Source organism: Amaranthus tricolor, chromosome 2, assembly GCF_026212465.1.
Source record: "Amaranthus tricolor cultivar Red isolate AtriRed21 chromosome 2, ASM2621246v1, whole genome shotgun sequence".
Lineage (NCBI taxonomy): Eukaryota > Viridiplantae > Streptophyta > Magnoliopsida > Caryophyllales > Amaranthaceae > Amaranthus > Amaranthus tricolor.
Window position 1 is genome coordinate 35,019,582 of NC_080048.1, and position 19,364 is coordinate 35,038,945.

Here is a 19,364-nt window from a genome sequence, read left to right on the forward strand (position 1 = left end):
ATTATTTGCAGGACTTTGAAAATTTAGGAGATATCGTAATAGGATATCACTTTGGAATAGAATGTGCAGCGTACAACGACAACAGCATAATAACACCGCCGGAGACGCGGTGAATTTAGATTCTCCATAGTGTTTATATATAATTCAATTGTTCAAACGATTAAAAAGTTGTTCATACATAAAGATTAAATACAACAATTGTTCATGCATTACAAAACAGGTAAATGTCTATTAGGGGCTGCGCCCTCTACACTCTTGCCATTCGGAAAACAACTCTCTAAGATCCTCTAAATACATATCAGCAGCATCTCTTTCCCGAGGCGTCATTTGAGCAATAGCTGGCATCCTGAGCAATGGCGCAAGTCGAGTTGGAAATTCAGCAGCAAACTGTAAAACCAGACAATTGCAAAGTCAACACATGTTATGAAACATAAAAATAAAATACATAATTAGGAACACTAACATATTCGACTCTGTTATTCGCAGCACCAAACGCAGCAGCAGGTCCTTCGCCTGGGATGAGAAAACAGTGGGAAGACGCTCTAAACCAGTCCACGTAATCCGGGGCAGCCTCTGATGAACCGATGCGCGACGCAGTGCCTGCTCCACTACGCGGGCACAGTAAGGGAACCTACTCCACATCTCTGTAAACATACAAGAAGAAGCGAATGTAACTGAGTAGGAGCCTTGTGCTGGTCGCAGAGCTTGGGTAGGTCTCAGCGGAGCCGGGGGAATCTCCTGTGCAAAACCGAGCTGCCTCACTGTCCTCTCAGGCAAATAGACCTCTACGATATCGAAACAGGTGATACCACAGATATAGGAGGTACGTGGGTGCTCGTTCAATAAAGACCTATCATAAGTCAAGTACGGAGTCCACTCCACCTGCTCACAATGAATATAATACATAATCAACATAACATCTCTGCCCTTGACAAGTTAAACAATTAAGTTTGAAGTCATGTACAAAACCTGTGCCTCTGTCATGGCATCCAGTTTGCTCCTACAGTCTATCAGTCTGCTCAGCTCGCGGATTGGCTTCGGCGGGGACCACATCTCTGCCCTTGTCTTGTTCGGCATGTCAGCTTGATGCGGATGGGGGCGGAAGGCTGGGAAGTACTCGTAAATCCATGTCTGCAACAGTGTCAGGCAACCAGCAATAGTCTTGCACCCAGTCCTTGTCGCCATACCCAGTTGGTGATACATGGGAGCAAGCGTCACTGCACCCCAAGCAATGTCAGCCTGATCAGTGGTAACAGTAACAACAGGGTGAGGACGCATCCCGACTCTAGTCTTATCCACGAGCAACGTGGAACCTACTATAGCCATGTAGTAGGCGGTACGTTGAGTATCCATAGACTGAGAACGGTGGCATAGCTGCAACAGTGCACCAACATTAATGCTGCCGCTTGTGAAGTGCCCCTTCGCACGCAGCTCCGACAATGGCATACCAAAAGGCCGGCCAGGCCAAGCTGCCATTCATTATCAGACGGTTGCACGGGAAGTGAACCGTCAATGCCAATTCCCAAGATGCGTTGCACGTCGTGCAACATTATGGTCATCTCCCCCACGGCATGTGGAAGGTGTTGGTGTCAGGTTGCCACCTTTCCACAAATGCCGTAATGAGAGCACTGTCGATGTGCTGGTGCATTATATACGGCAGACGACCAAGGGGAGTACCAGGTAACACCCTGTACAATTCATCAGACATGTCCTGAAGTCTAATGATTGAATCCAACGTTTTCTTCCGAGCACGACATTCCAAAATCGGAGGAGTGCGCTCCGATCCCTCAAATATAGCCTTTGCTACGTGCCCACCGTAGCTGGGTATTAAAGTAGTATCAACAGGGCCCCTGGGCTGGGCTGATGTGATTAACCAGTCCGTGTCCGCGGACTGCGATCGCCTCCTCCCCCGTGGAGCCGCATCCTCAGCCTGGCTTACTCCTGCCTGATCAGAAGTGCCACTCGAGCCCTGCCCTCTAATCTTGAACTTAACAACATGGCCTCTTACGATCGTCCAATCAATAGGATGACATGCAGACTCATCCTGACCAAGAGACTCTTCCCGACTAAGAGACTCGTCGTAATCAGTATCATCGTCACCTGAGCCGACCGTATGACTATGTAGGCTACTCTGGCGCTCAAAGCGACTACGCACTTGCTCTAGGGTACTTGAACGTTGGCCCTGACTATGTATGGCCGCTTGTTCTTGCCTTGCTCGCCTTGCAGATCCCGTAACCCCCCTCTCATGGGGATCACCTCTCAGTAAAGTAGGCCTAGATCTATTGCCGCTTAATAAACCTCTAAAAAACCCTTTTCCTTTACCTTGATTTCCAGCCATTTACTAGAATTTTCATAATTTAAATTAAGACAACATTTTAAAGTTAATTTAATAAACACTTAAAATCAAATAAATTAAAAACAAGCAACACGTAAAATATTTCACATTTACAAACAATTAAACAATTATTATATAATATTTAAACAACTCAAATTTAATAAATTAATTACACTAAACAAATTCATTACAATAAAAAAAAAAAATTGAAAAATTAGTCGCACGAACCAGTCGCACAAAATGTGCGACTGTACAGTCGCACATTTTGTGCGACTGGTTTCTATTTTTTTTTTCTTTTTCGAATATGTAAATCAATAACTACTTCTTACAATAACATTATCATAATACATATTATTACAACATTTACTAAATAACATTAACTAACAACAAACTCTTTCAAAAATTAAAAAAAAAAAAAAAAATAGAAATGGATTCCGCACAGTCGCACGTTTTGTGCGACTGTGCCGAATCCATTTCTTTATTTTTTTTTTCCTTCGATTGATTTAAAAAAAAACTTACCTCGAATTTTTGTTGACGATTTCGATTCCAAAGTTTTAGCTCCGCTTAATTTTATGTGAAGAATTTGACTTTATGGAAGTGATGAAAGTGTTATTGAGTGGATTTGAAGTGTTTTTATAGAAGCTATAAGCTTAGTGGCATTTTCGTAATTTTTTAAATTTCAGGGGTAAAGTCGTAATTTCATTCGAGGGGTGGCGATAAAATGAAAATGGTGGCGACAAATAAGAAATGGGATAAATAAATTTCATCCACCATGTCATCATCCACCTTTCAAGTCCCAACCTACTTCTCACACTTTAACGCCACGTCAGACACCAAAAAAGTGGGTCCCGGCGGCTTTATTGTCAGTCAACTTTCCTCCACATTTGTCATAAGACAATGAACTCTCTTGCATTTTTCTGTCAAATGTAAATGACAAAAACATCCACTTCTCTCTCCTTTCTTCTTCGGTTCTTCCCTTTCCACATCCTTTTCTCTCCTCCTTTATCAATTTCCGTTAACCTTGATGATTGCAAAAACTTAATTTATGCTGTTTTTTTTCATTCGGTCTTAATTTCCCCCAATTTTTCTCGATTTTTGAATGTAATTTAGGGTTTTGATGATGTTGTGTTCGTTTTGAAGAGGCGTTCGTTGTGAATTTCAATTTGTGCTTGCTGCGGCTGTTTAAGCTTAATTTTAAGCTTTGAGAGAGTTTTTGGACTGAATGTTATGGTGAATTTGAATTTGCAGCTATATTTATCAATGTCGTAAGAATAATTAGATTTGTGATTGTTGTGGTGTAATTTTCTCCGAAAATGGCGGCGGATGCTGCGAAGACGGATGAGAAGAGAGAGAAAATGTCGGTTGCAGAGTTGAAGGAGCGTCATGCTGCTGCTATTGAGCAAGTTAATTCTCTTAGAGAACAATTGAAGCAACGTCGTCGTAGTCTTCTTGACACTGATGGTTATTCTTCTCTTTTTAATTTGAAATCTATGATTTTTAAAGAGAACTAAAATGTAGTTATGCCTTTTTACTTTACTATTCCTATTTTTGTGGAGATTTTGTTGGGAAAAAGATGAAATTTTGCTCGTGGTAAATTTCTTTTGCAGTTGCGAGTTTTGCGGCGGCGCAAGGAAAGACGGCAGTGAGTTTCGGACAGACGGATCTCGTGTGCTGTAGAACTTTGCAAGGTCATACTGGAAAGGTAGTGCCTTTTTCTCCACTTTCCACTAAGATTAAGGAATTTCTTTAAGAAAAGGTGGATAAATTGATGGTATTTGATGTCATATTTAACTTTTTACTTTGAGTTATTTGCATTATGTAATTATATTTTGATGATGATGTGAAAGAGCTCTCCTTTTCTATTACTGCTAACTCCGTTTGAGGATGAAGGTATTCATATCTAGTTATCTATACACACGAAAGATTTAGTTAAAATTTAGACCAATGAAAAGATCATAGGGAGAATTGCATGGACAATGGAAGTTTTCATAACACATTGGAAGTGTTTGAAATTTTACCTTTTAGTATACTGGTATTTTAGGATGACATTCACCTTATTTTTACCTCTTGAAGACTTGAATTTATGTATGTAGAAAATTATTGGATAAGTTAGTGAAAGTTTTAGCTTGAAAATAAGAAAAGATTTTGGAAGAGGTAAGTTAGTGGTAATGTGTTAAGTTTCTTAATGTAGAAAATTATGGGATGAGTTGCTGGAAGTTATAGCTTGAAAAATCAAAAAAGATTTGGGAAGAGGTAAGTTAGTGGTAATGTGTTTAGTTGCTTGTTTTATTTTTTATTGATTGATTACAATTGTTGGGTAACACCCATATTTATATATGATATGTCGGTTACTCTTAAGTTTTTCTAGAGTTCTCTAAAGTATACTACAATGTCAGTTACTAAGCTAGATTTTTTCATCCATTTGTTGGATATTTTATTGAGATCTTTCCGGATTAATTCTAACACTTCCCCTAATTTGAAAATTCTTATACTCTAAGTTGTCTTCTAAACTCGATAAATTTTTCTGTTGATATGGGCTTCGTGAAGATATCAGCAAGTTGCTTCCCTGTCTTGCAGAATTGTAGCTCGGTCTCTTTCTTGTCAACTAACACACAAACGTAATGATGTTGTATCTCGACGTGTTTCGATCTGCTATGGAATATGGTCATTGCTATTGCTGACATATTGTCACAAAACATTGTAGTTGGTTCTTCTTGCTTATGTTGAAGATCGATCAATATCCATCAAAGCCAAACTGCTTAGCAAGCTGCGCTTGTAACTCTGCTTCTACTCATGACAACATTATTGTTGCCTGCTTCTTGGATGACCATGAGATTACCTTGGATCCTATCTGAAACTTTCAGCGACTGGGTTGGAAGCATAGATGACCGAAAAAGCACAAGTTTCAGCTAGGATCCAAGGTAATCAAATGGTCATACAAGAAGCTGGCAACAATAGCGTTGTCATCAGCAGAAGCGGAGTACATTGTAGCTACAAGTGCAGCTTGCAAAGCAGTTTGGCTTCGACGGATATTGATCGATCTTCAACATAAGCAAGATGAACCAACTATAATGTTCTGCGACAATATGTCAACAATGGCAATGACCAAGAATTCAGTATTCCACAACAGATCGAAACACATCGAGATACGATGTCATTACATTTGTGAGTTAGTCGACAAGAAAGAAATCGAGCTATAATTCTGCAAGACAGGGAAGTAACTCGCAGATATCTTCACGAAGCCCATATGAACAAAATGATTTATCGAGTTTAGAAGACAACTTAGAGTACAACATTTTTCAGATTAGGGGGAGTGTTACAATTAAACTAGAAAAATCTCAATAAAATATCCAACAAATGGATGAAAAAATCTAGCTAGTAACCGACATTGTGGTATACTTCAAAGAAATCTAGAAAGACTTTAGTGTAATTGACTTATCATGGTATAAATATGGATGTTAATCAACAATTGTAATCAATAAAAATAAATAAATAAAGCAACTGAATTCATTACCACTAACTTACCTCTTCCCAAATCTTTTCTGATTTTTCAAGGTAAAACTTCCACCAACTTATCCAATGATTTTCTACAATGTGAATGATCATATGAATGAACTTATGAGAATTTGGAATGATATGGAAAATTGAGATTTGCAGAAATATATGGTAATGATTAGAAATGAATATAGAAGGGGAATATGTGGATGACCATATGTATGGATGCTGTTAGTTGTAGATTGGTATTAAACATAAGGTCCATTCCTTATTAGTGATGGTCTCTCGTGGTAATTTATTTTGGTTCATATAGTGACCCAATGTAGTTAAGATTAATTCTTTGTCATTATTGTTGTTGATGTTGAACTTATGTGAATGGTGGTGGTTAGAGCTTATAGTTTTAAATTACATCCTTAATTATCCACCCATGGTATTCCTAGTTGGAATTTGTACTTTTTTGTTCGTTTCAATCTTGGTTACTCTTCAGATTTATTTTACAAGGCGAATATAGAGCACCCTTAGTGACAATATCATAAAGCTACTTAAATTATGTAATAGGATTACAAGCTAAAATGTCAAATAATTTAGTGGAGAGATACTAATGCATGCTTTTAGCCTAAATGAACTCCAATTTTTATGGGAGTATGTGGATTCTTTTGGATGCGAGTAATCTATTTGATATTCTATTGTTTGTAATATTTCGATTACCCTTGTTTGAAATTATGGCATTGTGAATCCTATTAACTTTGCGTATGATGTTGTAAACTAAAGGATTTAGTGTTCCTAAGCTATACTCCCGTGGGGAAAATAATTTTCACAATGTTTCCATATTTTAATGACTTGATTTCTCCATAAAAACCTTTATCCGAATTTGACCCTTATGCCCTCTCATACTTAATGCAAGTAAGAATGTATTCTGAACTCTATATTTAATTGTACTGTTTGGGAACACAGCTAATGTTCTCCTTTCACGTTAATTGCTAATGAAATGATGAATTTAACCTGGAGATCTGCCAATTATTGGCGATTGAATTTTTTCCATTTTAAAATACTTTATAATCATTCAATCATGGTATTGCAATTAATTATTAGAGCTACCCAGGTGTATTCTCTAGATTGGACCCCTGAGAAAAACCGAATTGTCAGTGCATCTCAAGATGGGAGGCTTATAGTTTGGAATGCCCTAACAAGTCAGAAGACTCATGCCATCAAATTGCCTTGTGCATGGGTGATGACATGTGCTTTCTCCCCTACTGGTCAATCAGTTGCCTGTGGAGGTCTGGATAGTGTTTGCTCAATATTCAACCTAAATTCGACCACTGATAGAGAAGGAAATCTTCCTGTTTCAAAAACTCTCAGTGGGCATAAGGGGTATGTATCTTGCTGTCAATACATTCCAGATGAAGACACCCATTTGATTACCAGTTCTGGTGATCAGACTTGCATTTTGTGGGATACGACTACTGGACTACGAACATCTGTGTTTGGAGGTGAATTTCAGTCTGGGCATACTTCTGATGTTTTGAGGTACTCAAGTAGAATCTTGTTTCCAGTAGAGCTTCATCTGCTTCCCTATTATACTAGCATTTCAAAATTGCATTTGTTTTATGATATCTTCTTACTGGTGCTTTTACATTGAATTATTACCCAATCTCCTTTTTCTGAGAATTATCACGGCATCCCCATTTGTTGTACCTAGTTTTGGCTCTTGCAGTGCATTAACCATTGATGATATGTTTTGGAAGCTGTTGATAATTTGACTCTACAATGAAAAAAAGCCTTTGACAATAAAGCTTACTGATCCTTTAATGTAGCTGCTACTTTTTTTTTATTTTTTATAAAAGTTGTGTCGGAATTAAGTATGCATATTTTGCTCAACAGAATGAATCAGGCTTCAGCTTTTATGCTGATATTATCGACTTTTAAATTAAATTTGTGAGCACGGTGTAAATGAATTTCAAATAACAGGATTTAAGTTGGACAAAAGCTTTGATCATTTTGAATAAGCATCAAGAATGAAAACCTTTCTTGCGTCATTCTTTTCAGCCAATACCACTTGGTTTGTGTTGAATACTCGATCATAACAATAGTCAATTTCAAGCTATATGATAAGAGCTTTGATTACACAAACAAATCAGCAAAGTTTTCTGTCTGCCTATAAACTACTTCCTCCGTTCTGAAATGCTTGCTACATTTTAGATATGAGCACTATTCATTGTTCAAATATATTTTACATATTGCAGTTAATGTGCAAGCAAAAATATAGTCAAGTGGGATCTTGTTTGAATCGTCTAATCGCATACTTTCATAATATTAACTTTTTATAATTTTTAGATGTGTATAATTTAATATGTAAATTAACAAAATAACACATTGGATTGCGTAAAAAGTAAAATGTAGCAAGAATAATGGAACGGAGGAAGTATGTCACTTGGACCCGGGTACTGATGTTGGATATTGGTACGTGTCCAAGTGTCGGATACGTCTAAATATTCAAGTTCACGCCTAAAATGAAGTGTCTAGGTGCCATACCAATGTCAGAGCATCAGGGATCGGACATGGGTACGTGAAGCAAAATGAAGAGTCTGAGTAACATAGCCTATAAATTACGTGAAGCTGATATCTTTTTGGACTCTTAAGTTTAATCTATGTTACTTTTAGTTCTTCGGTTAGACTATATGCTGTTGTCTTTTTTGGATATATTTATCGTTTCATTTTTTGCTTTTATACTTGTATGTTATATAATTTGAAGCCGAATGCTACCTTTGTATACTTTTGTATTGATACAGATGAGTTCTGTTCTTTCCTCTGTATTTCAGCATTTCAATAAGCAGAGCAAATAGTAAAATGTTTGTATCTGGTTCGTGTGATTCTACTGCCCGATTGTGGGATACTCGTGTTGCGAGTCGTGCTGTGCGGACATTTTACGGCCACGAGGGAGATGTAAATACTGTGAAGTTTTTCCCAGATGGTAACAGATTTGGCACTGGTTCAGAAGATGGCACATGCAGACTGTTTGATATTCGTACTGGGCATCAACTTCAGGTATACTACCAGCCGCATAGTGAAAATGAAGTTCCTCCCGTGACAACCATAGCTTTTTCCGTATCTGGAAGGCTTCTCTTTGCTGGGTATTCAAATGGTGATTGTTATGTTTGGGACACACTACTGGCAAAGGTAGGAATTATAGTTGTCCTTTTACTTGTTTTGAATTCTTACCATGATAGACATGCATGATGCATCACAACGGTGCTTACTGTGGGCTTATTGTTGACTATCTTGTTCTTTCTAAAATCTAAACTTTTCAAAGAATAAGATGCAACCATAAATTGAATCACTTCAAACAGCTAGAACATTGTCCGGTAAATAGAGGATTTGAAGGCGCCAGTTTTTTGAAGAACTATTTCCTTTTTTGAGCCTGAGATAGAGTTATGACTGTTGACCCTTAACTGCCCTTCACTGGAGGTTTTTATTTGTTTTCCATATGCGCCACTGTCTGCAAGCAGCAATCTGACCTATTTGCTGTTGTTGCTTGCAGGTGCAATATCAATATAATTTGTATGCTCTATATAGTATGAAAACGGGTGGAAGAAATAATGTGTTTGCTTGTTTATAGGTGGTTCTAAATTTAGGATCACTTCAAAACTCACATGCTGGAAGAATCAGTTGTCTAGGACTGTCAGTTGATGGGAGCGCCCTATGCACTGGAAGTTGGGACACTAACTTAAAGGTAAGCCTTTTATCTTTAACATATATTGAGCCTCAATTCATCTTATAATTTAGTGAATTACATGAAAATTCTGCTTACTAGTCTTTGATTGAATAGGCATAAGGTTAAATATATTGATACATATAGCTCTCCCAAGATTTTGCAAGACAAATTCTGGTTCTTTACCAATAGCTGATCCAATATGATAGCCCTTTGAATTCCTTGATCAGATGTTATCATATGTTTGTTCTGGTCTATTTATATAATGGGAATTCTGAATATTGGGTTGCTAGCTGGGTACTATGCTATTTACTCACTGCATCACTAGAATGACGAAATTATATAGATTATGTATTGATATCTTGCTAGTTGCTCTTCTTTCCATCATGTATGATGCATAAATGTTTTGTGTGGTCTTTCTATCCAATTATAAGTCTAGGTAATTTGTAAGTGTGAGTGTTTGACATTCAATTATAGTGAATATGTGGGGGATTCCCCTCTTCCTTTGTCCCCTTACGTTCTCAACCCAACAAAAAATCAAAATATTAAAATTTTAATCTGTTAATTTTTAACAAAATAATGGTTCATTCTGTACTATTTTTTTGTATAAAGATATAAATATTGTGCTTTTTGTTCATGTCCAAATGTCGGATGTCCCCATGTCTCACAAGTTCAGGCATTGCAGAGTTTAACTCGTGGATCCGTGTTAGACACCAACACTTGGATATGGTAACATAAGAAAGCTATGTGTTTTAAGTGCTGAGTTATCATTTAGCAACAGAAAATATCTATTGACAAGGTTCTTGTCGGCTTAAAACATCAGTATAATCTAATTGTCAAGTATCACTATAGTACTGTGTATGATTCTCATCTAGGAGACAAGCCCTTTTTCGTATGATGTTTTGCATTTTAAAATTTAGAATAGCTTGAAGAGCCTTGACTATCTTTTCCTTTGACGAGAAAATGATATTATTGAGTGTTAAGTATTTAACATGCTGAAATATTGCACTTTTTGCCATATTATTCATTACAAGTATCTCTCGCCTAGGAGACAAGCCCTTCTCCTGTGTAACATATTTTGCATTTAATCGTTTGGGAGAACCTGAAGATTATTGACGATCATTTCATTGACATACAGATGATATTGTTAATTGTTAAGCATTATATATGCAGGCAAAGTCACTTGTCAGCATAGGTGGATTAAGGTAACCCTCAGGCAATCGCATGCCTGAGAGTAAATGTGAAGTCTTGCATTGAGCCCTTCTTTTGCTGAAATTTATCCTTACAAACCCCCAAATAAATCACTGTCTTCTGGGTTCCACCAATTTTGAGGAGATAGTTTCATGATGGGTCTTGCATTCTTTGAGTGACATCTATAGATTTACACAATAGATGATGTTTTCAGTAATATTTTACCCTGTACTGACCCAGTAAGGTAGTCACTGTTGTGTTCTCAGATTAACTTTCTAGTTGTATTTTTTGTTCCTTTAATAAGTAGAAGACAGCTGTCTTGCAAACATAGAGCAAAAATGCGATGACGGTCACGATTGTGGCAACGACACATTGATGTTGTGCGGTTGTCATACAGCCAAATTATGGGCCCAAAATCATGATATATCCCTTAAACTGGCCTAAAATGCGATTTTTTTTTATACCTTGTCAGCGCGAGTAATATCGATTCAGTGGATTTGAAAACCTTCACAATGCGGCCAATACGATACAACGCGACTTTGCTTTTGCACTATGCTTACAAACACCAACTTTATGGCGTTTCAACCATCGTTCATGAAGTGTGATTCTGCCATGAAGTGATGAGAACTTTGTTTTATGGTTTATAAATTGATCCTATAACCATTGTCTTTTTCTTTTTCTCGGATGCTCTTTGAGCCCCTGCAACTCATACGTAATGTTTACTCCTGTTAGCTAGATAGCATTTTTCTGTAAATGCAAGATTTCTTGCTTATGGCCTATCGGAGTTTAGGGTAATCAGTAATCACAACTGTTCGTTCACTTATGTTCCCTATAAATTAAGTTGGCTTATTCTACTTCTATCAATAATCTTGCTTATTCCTCGCAGATTTGGGCTTTTGGAGGACACAGGCGGGTAATCTAATCTGCAATGACAGCTACCCCTAAATTATACTTCTATATTATTAATCTTCTCTGCCTGAGCCTACAGATTCCACTCTGATCTCAAGTACTACATATTGTAAATTTATTATTTTGCGTCTTTTTTCTTGTAAACCCTTTGAGATGCTATTGATTTAGTTTTTGTTTTTGCTGTAATTGTGAGTTTTGGTTTGAAAGCTTGCTCTGATTTGCTACAGATTCCACTGAGTTTAACATGCCAAGAGATCCTTGATTATTCGAAGTTTACTTTTCATTACATGAATATGAACTCATTTTCTATTTTAATCTCATTACATCTCAATGTACTTGTTTCATCCAACGGAGAGAGGATTGGTGTACTATATGCTTCCTCTATTGAATTCATATGATTAAGAGGGAGAAAAGTTAAAAGATGTGTAAATATGAATTAATGAATTCGGTGGAAATATTATTTAAAATGAAAATGTTTTAAAGTAAAAGGGAAAATTCTAAATAGAAATGTTGGTAAACTTAATAGGAACAGAGGAAGCATAACATACTCATGGGTCTAGTTGATTTTGTTGGAGTGTAGATTTGTTGGTTTTTAAATTTGATGGCTATTGAGTGAAAATATAAGGCAAGAAAACTTTGATGAAATAAAGCAATGTTTAATTTATGGATTATTTTTGAAGGGTAAATGTAGGATCATATAGCAAAATTATGTCCATTAAAAAAAATTTATTGCAATTAATAGAACAAAATAGTACTTGGATTTGTCTTTTTGATTTTATAATATTTATTTTCAACTGAAATTGAAATTTAGTAGAAAATACACTCTCAAAATCAGGTAAAAATTAAAAAAAAATTACTCACAATCGAAATTCATCTATCACAAGTTCACAATCAACCCGTCAATTATGCGCATGTAGTTCATACCTAACAAAAACTCAGTCGATAAATGTCCGAACTCATTTCTTGATTCATGTCAACTTAAAAGACTCTAAACCAAGAATGAAATAACTAATTTTGCATGAGATCAATAAATATGACCGTACCAAGCACAACTTAAATAGTGTCGATTGCTAAAAGGAACCCAATACAGATAATTAACCAATTAATAATAGACTCAAATATATCCGAGGTGTGTTCTAACCCCTTGAATTATGCATACACACCTAAATGATCAACTCTACTAAAATAATCAAAACCAAGAGACATATATCGACATTTTTTTTTAAAACATTATAAATATGATAAAGTTGTCACGAGTTTTTTTTTCTTGTACTCAAACTCAATCAAGTAAACGCAACATAAGATAGAGAGCAGAAGAATGATTTACAGAAAATGGAGTTTGCTCAGCAGCACCGCCGTAATCACCGGCGGAATCATTAGCGCGGTCGTCGTCGCTAATCTTTTTGTATCTCCTAAAGTTAGTTTCTTTCTCTTTCCTTAATTTAATGATCCCTAAATTCGTATTTTTGATCGATTTTTTGTAATGATAGTTTTGATCGATTATTGATTATTGTTTAATTTGTTTTGATGTATCTTGTTTGAGCTTGTTTGGTTCATTTTCATCATTCAAGGAAATTGTTATTATGGCCAAAATTTTGATTCTTCGTGATTTAATGTTTATGGTTTTGAAAAAACTCACAATTCTTTTATGATTTTTTGATTTCGTTGATATACACTCGTTTAGCTAATTAATTTAGCTTATGGATTATCCGATAATTGAGGGTTTGAATGAATTGAGAAATATCAACTGAGGATTGCAGATTTTTTTTAGTGAATTCACGTTTAATCGTGTACAACAACATTGTATATTAGAACAATCATCTCAATGTGTGATTTAGATCTGGACAACCTTACTCTTGTTCAATGGAGTAAAATTTTAACACATTTTATGCTTTTCTGTTGTTTGGTAATGGGAGTAAGAATTTTGAGAATAGAGGTTGGATTGGTACGAGACTTGGGTGGGATTAGTCACCATGTCATTATTTGGTATAGTAATGAGAATTGATTGGGGCTTGTTATGGAAAGTTATGGATTGGCTAAATAGCTCCATTTGTTAAAAGGAGACTTGACAGGGTTGTTAAATGAAGGCTAAATTCCTCTTTCCCCCTCAAATTCCAAAGTTCCAACTGAATATCTTACTCTCATACAAATGAAATCTTGGGACTTGGTTGTTTTAACTTTTATCCCATTTCCACCATTTCACATCCATCTCCTTAAATCTGATTCACACCTCTATTCCCACTGAACATACAACCAGTTGGTCCTATCTTACTCGTGGTGAGTGCCTAAGTGGTGTACTGCTTTCGGACAACAATCTAAAAGCCTTGCATTGTCCATTTTCAGTGGCATCTCTGAGTTAGGGACACTCCTGTGTTAATTTTAATACTGCTTATGTCATAAGATGTGTCGATGTTTCACGCTCGTTGTCACAAATCTACCACAATACTCCTCCTTTACAAGGGGTTGGATCCAACAATGAATGTCGAAGCACGAAGAGCACTCGTGGCTTAATTTTAAAATGCGTAAGGAATGTCTAAGGGTGCCCAAAAATGTAGAATTTAGGCTCCAAGAGGACTGTGTGGCTCCCTAAAACCCATTAAAAAAAAAAAAAAAAAAGAAAGAAAAAAAGCTAAATTAAAACCTTAAAAAATTAGAAAAATACCTAGTCGTTGAAGAGAAATTTAAGATAATGAAGAAGAGAAGAGAAATAAAGAACTGAAGAGAAGAAAAAAGAAAACATACGCGGTGGGTACCCGCTCAGGCTCTTCAGGGTGCTATCATGCGCTTGCCTTAGACGTCATAAGGCACTCTGAGGCACTTGTCTAATCCAATCTGTTCCACTTTGTATATTCCTTATCTTCTTCACCAAGTTCACTTAAGGTGATATTAATGAGAGCAAACTTGTTCTTGGTTTAAGGGCTTGTTTTACATTCCTTCTATATTTAATATAATTGTTCCCATCAAAGAGAATACTTTCTAGAGTTTTGCTCAGTGTTACATGATTCGCTAGTCTCCTCGTGAATTGTGAATCGTGAATCGAAAAAAAGAATTATAGTCGGTTTTAGGCTATTCTTGGGAAAAATTGAGCGAATTAGCTAGCGAATTATGTTACACTATAAACTAGTATTGTTTGAATTAGATAGGTAATAATGTAATATGAGTTTTTGTGGGAATTCTGGCTACTCTCTTCCTCTCTCTTCTTCTTTGTTTCATCCCTTCCGCTCATTTTCAGTGGGTTAAAGTTTTATGGTTTAGATAAAGGCAATAACTGTCTTTTAGATTGAAAGATCTTCAAGAAAGAAATCAAATAAAAAAACAATTGATATAATTAAATCCGAAATCCCAGAGATTAACGCTTTGATTCCATAAAAATTGAAATCAGCTAGTTTATAACAATCACAATCTCACAGCAATACTGATGCGCAGTATAGCAGAAATCAACGGAACACTAAATGTTTTAGACTTTTAGCTTCACTCAATATATGTAAGCATACAAAAGAGCTATTAGGCCTTATATATACATCGTCTACCTTAGCCTAATGGATAGATGGCAATATGCAAACTATCTACAGAGGCTAGCATTAGAACAGTTGACAGGGTACAGGTTCGTATGTTAGCAGTCTTGGATATAATCCAATGGAAATATTGCAGGACTTCACTCAAACATACCTTGGGTAGTGGTATATTTAGTAGTATTTCCAACTTGGTTAATGGTGTACTATTTCTTATGTATCATGTTGCTCAATATCTGCTTAGTTCATTTTGTTGAAGATGGAATGATTTTGGATGATTTTTAGATTTGAGGGTGAAGAGATGGTTTACTTGATTGAGATTCCCATGCAATGTTTTCGTGGATTTTACTTAGGCACCTTGAGAACTTCATTGCTTATCTTTACATGGAACGTGGAACGTAACCACGTTCCGCGATCCGGGAAAGTCCAGCCCCAATTACCACGAAACGCGACCCAAATCACTCAAGGTGTCAACCCGGTTTAGAAAACTTTTTTTAAAAGGTATTTTAGCCTTCATTTACAAATTCAAGAAAAAAGGAGGGAGAAAAAAACAAGATGAAACCTAGAAGTCTAAACAAAATTCCACATGAAAACAATTTCCTAAAGCAAAATCATTTTACTTTAATTTTGTTTTCAAAGATGTACTTTATACATAATGAATCTCGTACCCAATTGTTCCCGAGTCAATCTAGGTTGCGTTCCATGTTTCCGTTCCCGTCCTCCGTTCCAAACCGAATGCGTTCCAGGTAACTATAAATGGCATATTCCATCCCCAACTCAACTAGATCTTATGCAGGAAAGAAGTCTTTGTTTTACCAGAACAGGGGAGAGGCCGAGAGAGGAAATGGTTTACTATTTTGTAGTCACATATTTATGTTTATAGTGATCAATTCTACAACTCAACATAGTTGAAGGTCTTATTATATCTTAATTAAAGCGTAATGCTTACTAACAATTGTAAGGTTGCGTATATGTGTTCCCAAAAAGCCCGCTTAGGTGGGAGCCAATTGTTGGCATTTGGAAGTAATCAGATGTTGTAAATCCGAATGCCTAACGTATCCTTAAGTTGCCATTTTTCACTGAACTCTGGATCAGTGGTGAAACTTGAAGTTAACTTTAGGGGGGGCGGAGTTAACAAAAAAATTGAATTCAACTAATATATAACTAATCATTACAAACAAAAAATATAATGTAAATTTTGAATCAATAAAACTCGACACTCTTTTATCATTTTAAACTATCTATAATTTCATTGACACTATGTCTTTGCTATTTGTCTCTAAATGTATATTACTAAACTGTCAGCAAGAATATCGTCACCCATTTTGTTACGAAGTCCTTTGTTTACTATCTTCATATTTGATTTTTTTGTATGGATTTTCAATGATTCAAGTATTCACTTATTCAAACTAATTATTAAATAAAAATAAAAAAATTCAAATAAAAAAATATAAAACAAACATTTATTCTTCAATTGTGGATGGTAAGCTTAATTTGTAGAGTTCTCTCAATCGCTTGCTTCTTTTTTCGTTCTTTTCAGTTGTTAAAGGATAATTTTATACCTAATTTGATAATCTATTATTACTTATAAGATTTTTTTTATTTATTTTAGTTATTCTCTTCTTTTAATTATGTTGCTTTTATTTGTTGGACTAAAATTATAAAAAATATGTAATGACGTTGTATATTAAAAAAAATTGCCGAAAATCTCAGGGGGGGCAAAGCCCCTACCCGCCCCCAACAAAGTTCCGCCACTGCTCTGGATAATTATCAATCATAGATTGTATTGACTTACCCTTTGTTTATCTTGATTCAATGTAGGATTCTTTTTTGAGGCCAGAATTGAAGAAACAAAATGAATCTTTACTGAAGTAAATGGGTTTCTCAGCCACTTCTTTGAGCTAGAATTTGTCCCAGGTTTCGTACGATGTTGATTTTCATGTAATTGAAACTGCTAAAAGCGTCGTTTTTTAGCTAAATAAACTTTACCGTTTGATCAAAGACATTCATTGTTAAGCATCTAATGCCTACATTCATGGCCAAAGTGCACATTGGATGTTTGTTTCTCTCAATTTAGAGCTGAAGCGAGAACTTGGAATCTGTTCATAATAATATTGAGCTTCATCAAGGATTTGCTGTAATTGCAGCTTTTCATCTATTACAGATTTGTATGAAAACTCCATATCATACCGCAAAACACAATGATAAATCCCTTGAATGCCTGAAATGCGGTTTTTTACACATTTATAATGCGGGTAGTATCAACCTGATAGATTTGAAACCTTTACAACTCAACCGATACAAACTATAAGACCCTTTTTTTAACTATGTACGACATGAAGTGTCTACATCTTGAATTCAAATAAAAAATGTTGAGTTCTAATTTACATATATTTCCATTTAATTGAATAATGCAATTTCACATTTTTTTCTGAAAGTTAAACAAGCTATTGAATAATACTTTATGTGATACTTTTGATATTTCAGATCGAGCTTTCATGTTGGTCTTCCTTGAGACAATTTTTATTTTTTTTGGTTGGTAAAAAAAATATGCTATTCTGAACTAGTCAATTTTCTGGGGCCACAACTCTTTAATTAGCCATTCTTATCCTCTTATCTATCATTCCTGGCTGGCAACCAGAAACTCAGGCTGGAAAATTTAGAAATGCTACTCTCCTACACCATTACACCTGCAGCCTGTTACTCCCGCCCTCGAACATCTAGCTACAAACATCTGCCGCCTTGTCCTCCTCCTCCAGCCACCGTCCTTCGTTTTCACACACTATACCGTGAAAAATTAACCTACCTAAGAAACCTCGGCATTGCAGATCTTAATACCAAAAGCACCAATATCCGCTCTCATGAAACATTGGATCAAATTCTCTCCATCATCGACTACCTAAAATCGAAAGGCTTCTTAGACAGTGATATTCCGGAACTTGCTTCTGATTGCCCTAAACTCTTTTCGTCTGGCCTCGAGCCAGCTGATGTTGAACCGGTTTTCCGTTTCTTGGCTACTGAGGTTCGTGCATCAACTCCTGAATCTCGTGGACTCGTTCTCTGCTGTCCCGAGCTCTTGTTTTCTAATGTTGAGTATTGTTTGAAGCCAACACTCGCCTTTCTCACAAGTATAGGACTCGAGAAGCTGAACTCTCCCACTAATCTCAACGCTCATCTCTTAAACACACGCGTTGGTAAGCTTGAGGCCAAGATTGAGTTCTTAATGAGCATCGGGTTTACTTATGAAGAGTCGATAAAAGCGTGTGTGCGGTTGCCCGCTATTTTTGGTTATAGCATTGAAAATAATATGTGGCCAAAGGTTGAGTATTTGTTGGATGGGATGCAAAGGAGTATTGAAGAAGTAAAAGAATTTCCTCAGTACTTTGCTTTTAGCTTGAGAGGAAGAATAGTGCCAAGATATATGCATTTGAAGCAAAGGAGTGTTCACATCTCTTTGAAGAGGATGTTGTTATGTGGTGATGATAAGTTCTATGCTAAGTGGAAATGATTCTTTTTTGAAGTATGTTTGGAAACCATTTTTTTATTCGAGGTTAAGGTCAAAAGGGGAAATTAATTTTGATTAAGGCGGTGAAAATCAAACTCTTTTTACTCTGATGAAAGAGAAATTTAAGATTAGAAGGAAGTGAAGTAAAAATTGACGTGTTTTTTTCTTTTTTAAGGTCAAAAAGATTTATTTTGAACAAATTATAAAGAAGTTATTGTTAGAAGTATGAATGCAGAAGTATGAATGCATAACTGTAGTAAATAGTGTATGAATAGTAACCACATGGTATTATAAATATGTGCATCTTACTGTATTGTTTGATACACAAAAATATACAAGTTTATTAATCTATTATACTACTCTTCTCTCTATATTCTCCTTACTTCTTTCTCCAATTCTTTTCTTTCATTTCCATTATCCCTTTCCATTTTGATATACAAATGAAGTAATGTCAATTTTTTTCAATTTCTTTCCTTTCATTCTTTCCATTTTTAAATATAGTATTAGATTTCCTTTAGAAATTTGTCCCTACTTTACTAGCTTCTTGTGTTTGGGACGATAATCCATCGGTCATCCTTCAGATGAATAAGACTAGTACTAGATGTACAAAGTAAAATATCCTTTTTTTTGGAGAATAGAGCAGACTTGAAAAATTGACTTGTTCCTGCTGCCTAGTTTTTAGGGGGTTGTGTCTTTGTAGTGTTAATG

General features: G+C 35.8%; 2 protein-coding genes across 3 annotated transcripts; both read left to right on the forward strand.

The window, feature by feature from the left end:
- Window positions 1-3,233: 3,233 nt before the first annotated feature.
- On the forward strand, window positions 3,234-11,865 carry LOC130806489 (guanine nucleotide-binding protein subunit beta-2). Of its 2 annotated transcripts, XM_057671600.1 has the most exons (6): window positions 3,234-3,796; window positions 3,943-4,037; window positions 6,933-7,357; window positions 8,650-9,007; window positions 9,447-9,560; window positions 11,617-11,865. In XM_057671600.1, exons 1-6 carry the CDS (start codon window positions 3,649-3,651, stop codon window positions 11,650-11,652), a joined length of 1,176 nt encoding a protein of 391 aa, XP_057527583.1. In that variant the 5' UTR covers window positions 3,234-3,648; the 3' UTR covers window positions 11,653-11,865. The 2 variants fall into 2 exon arrangements, with proteins under 2 accessions (XP_057527583.1, XP_057527584.1); XM_057671601.1 differs by lacking the exon at window positions 11,617-11,865 and having other exon boundaries at window positions 3,240-3,796; window positions 9,369-9,507.
- Window positions 11,866-12,813: 948 nt separating this feature from the next.
- On the forward strand, window positions 12,814-19,027 carry LOC130806491 (transcription termination factor MTEF1, chloroplastic). The gene is made up of 2 exons (XM_057671603.1): window positions 12,814-13,056; window positions 16,973-19,027. The coding sequence occupies exon 2, from the start codon at window positions 17,817-17,819 to the stop codon at window positions 18,657-18,659; it is 843 nt and encodes a 280-aa protein (XP_057527586.1). The 5' UTR covers window positions 12,814-13,056; window positions 16,973-17,816; the 3' UTR covers window positions 18,660-19,027.
- The last annotated feature ends 337 nt before the right edge of the window (window positions 19,028-19,364 follow it).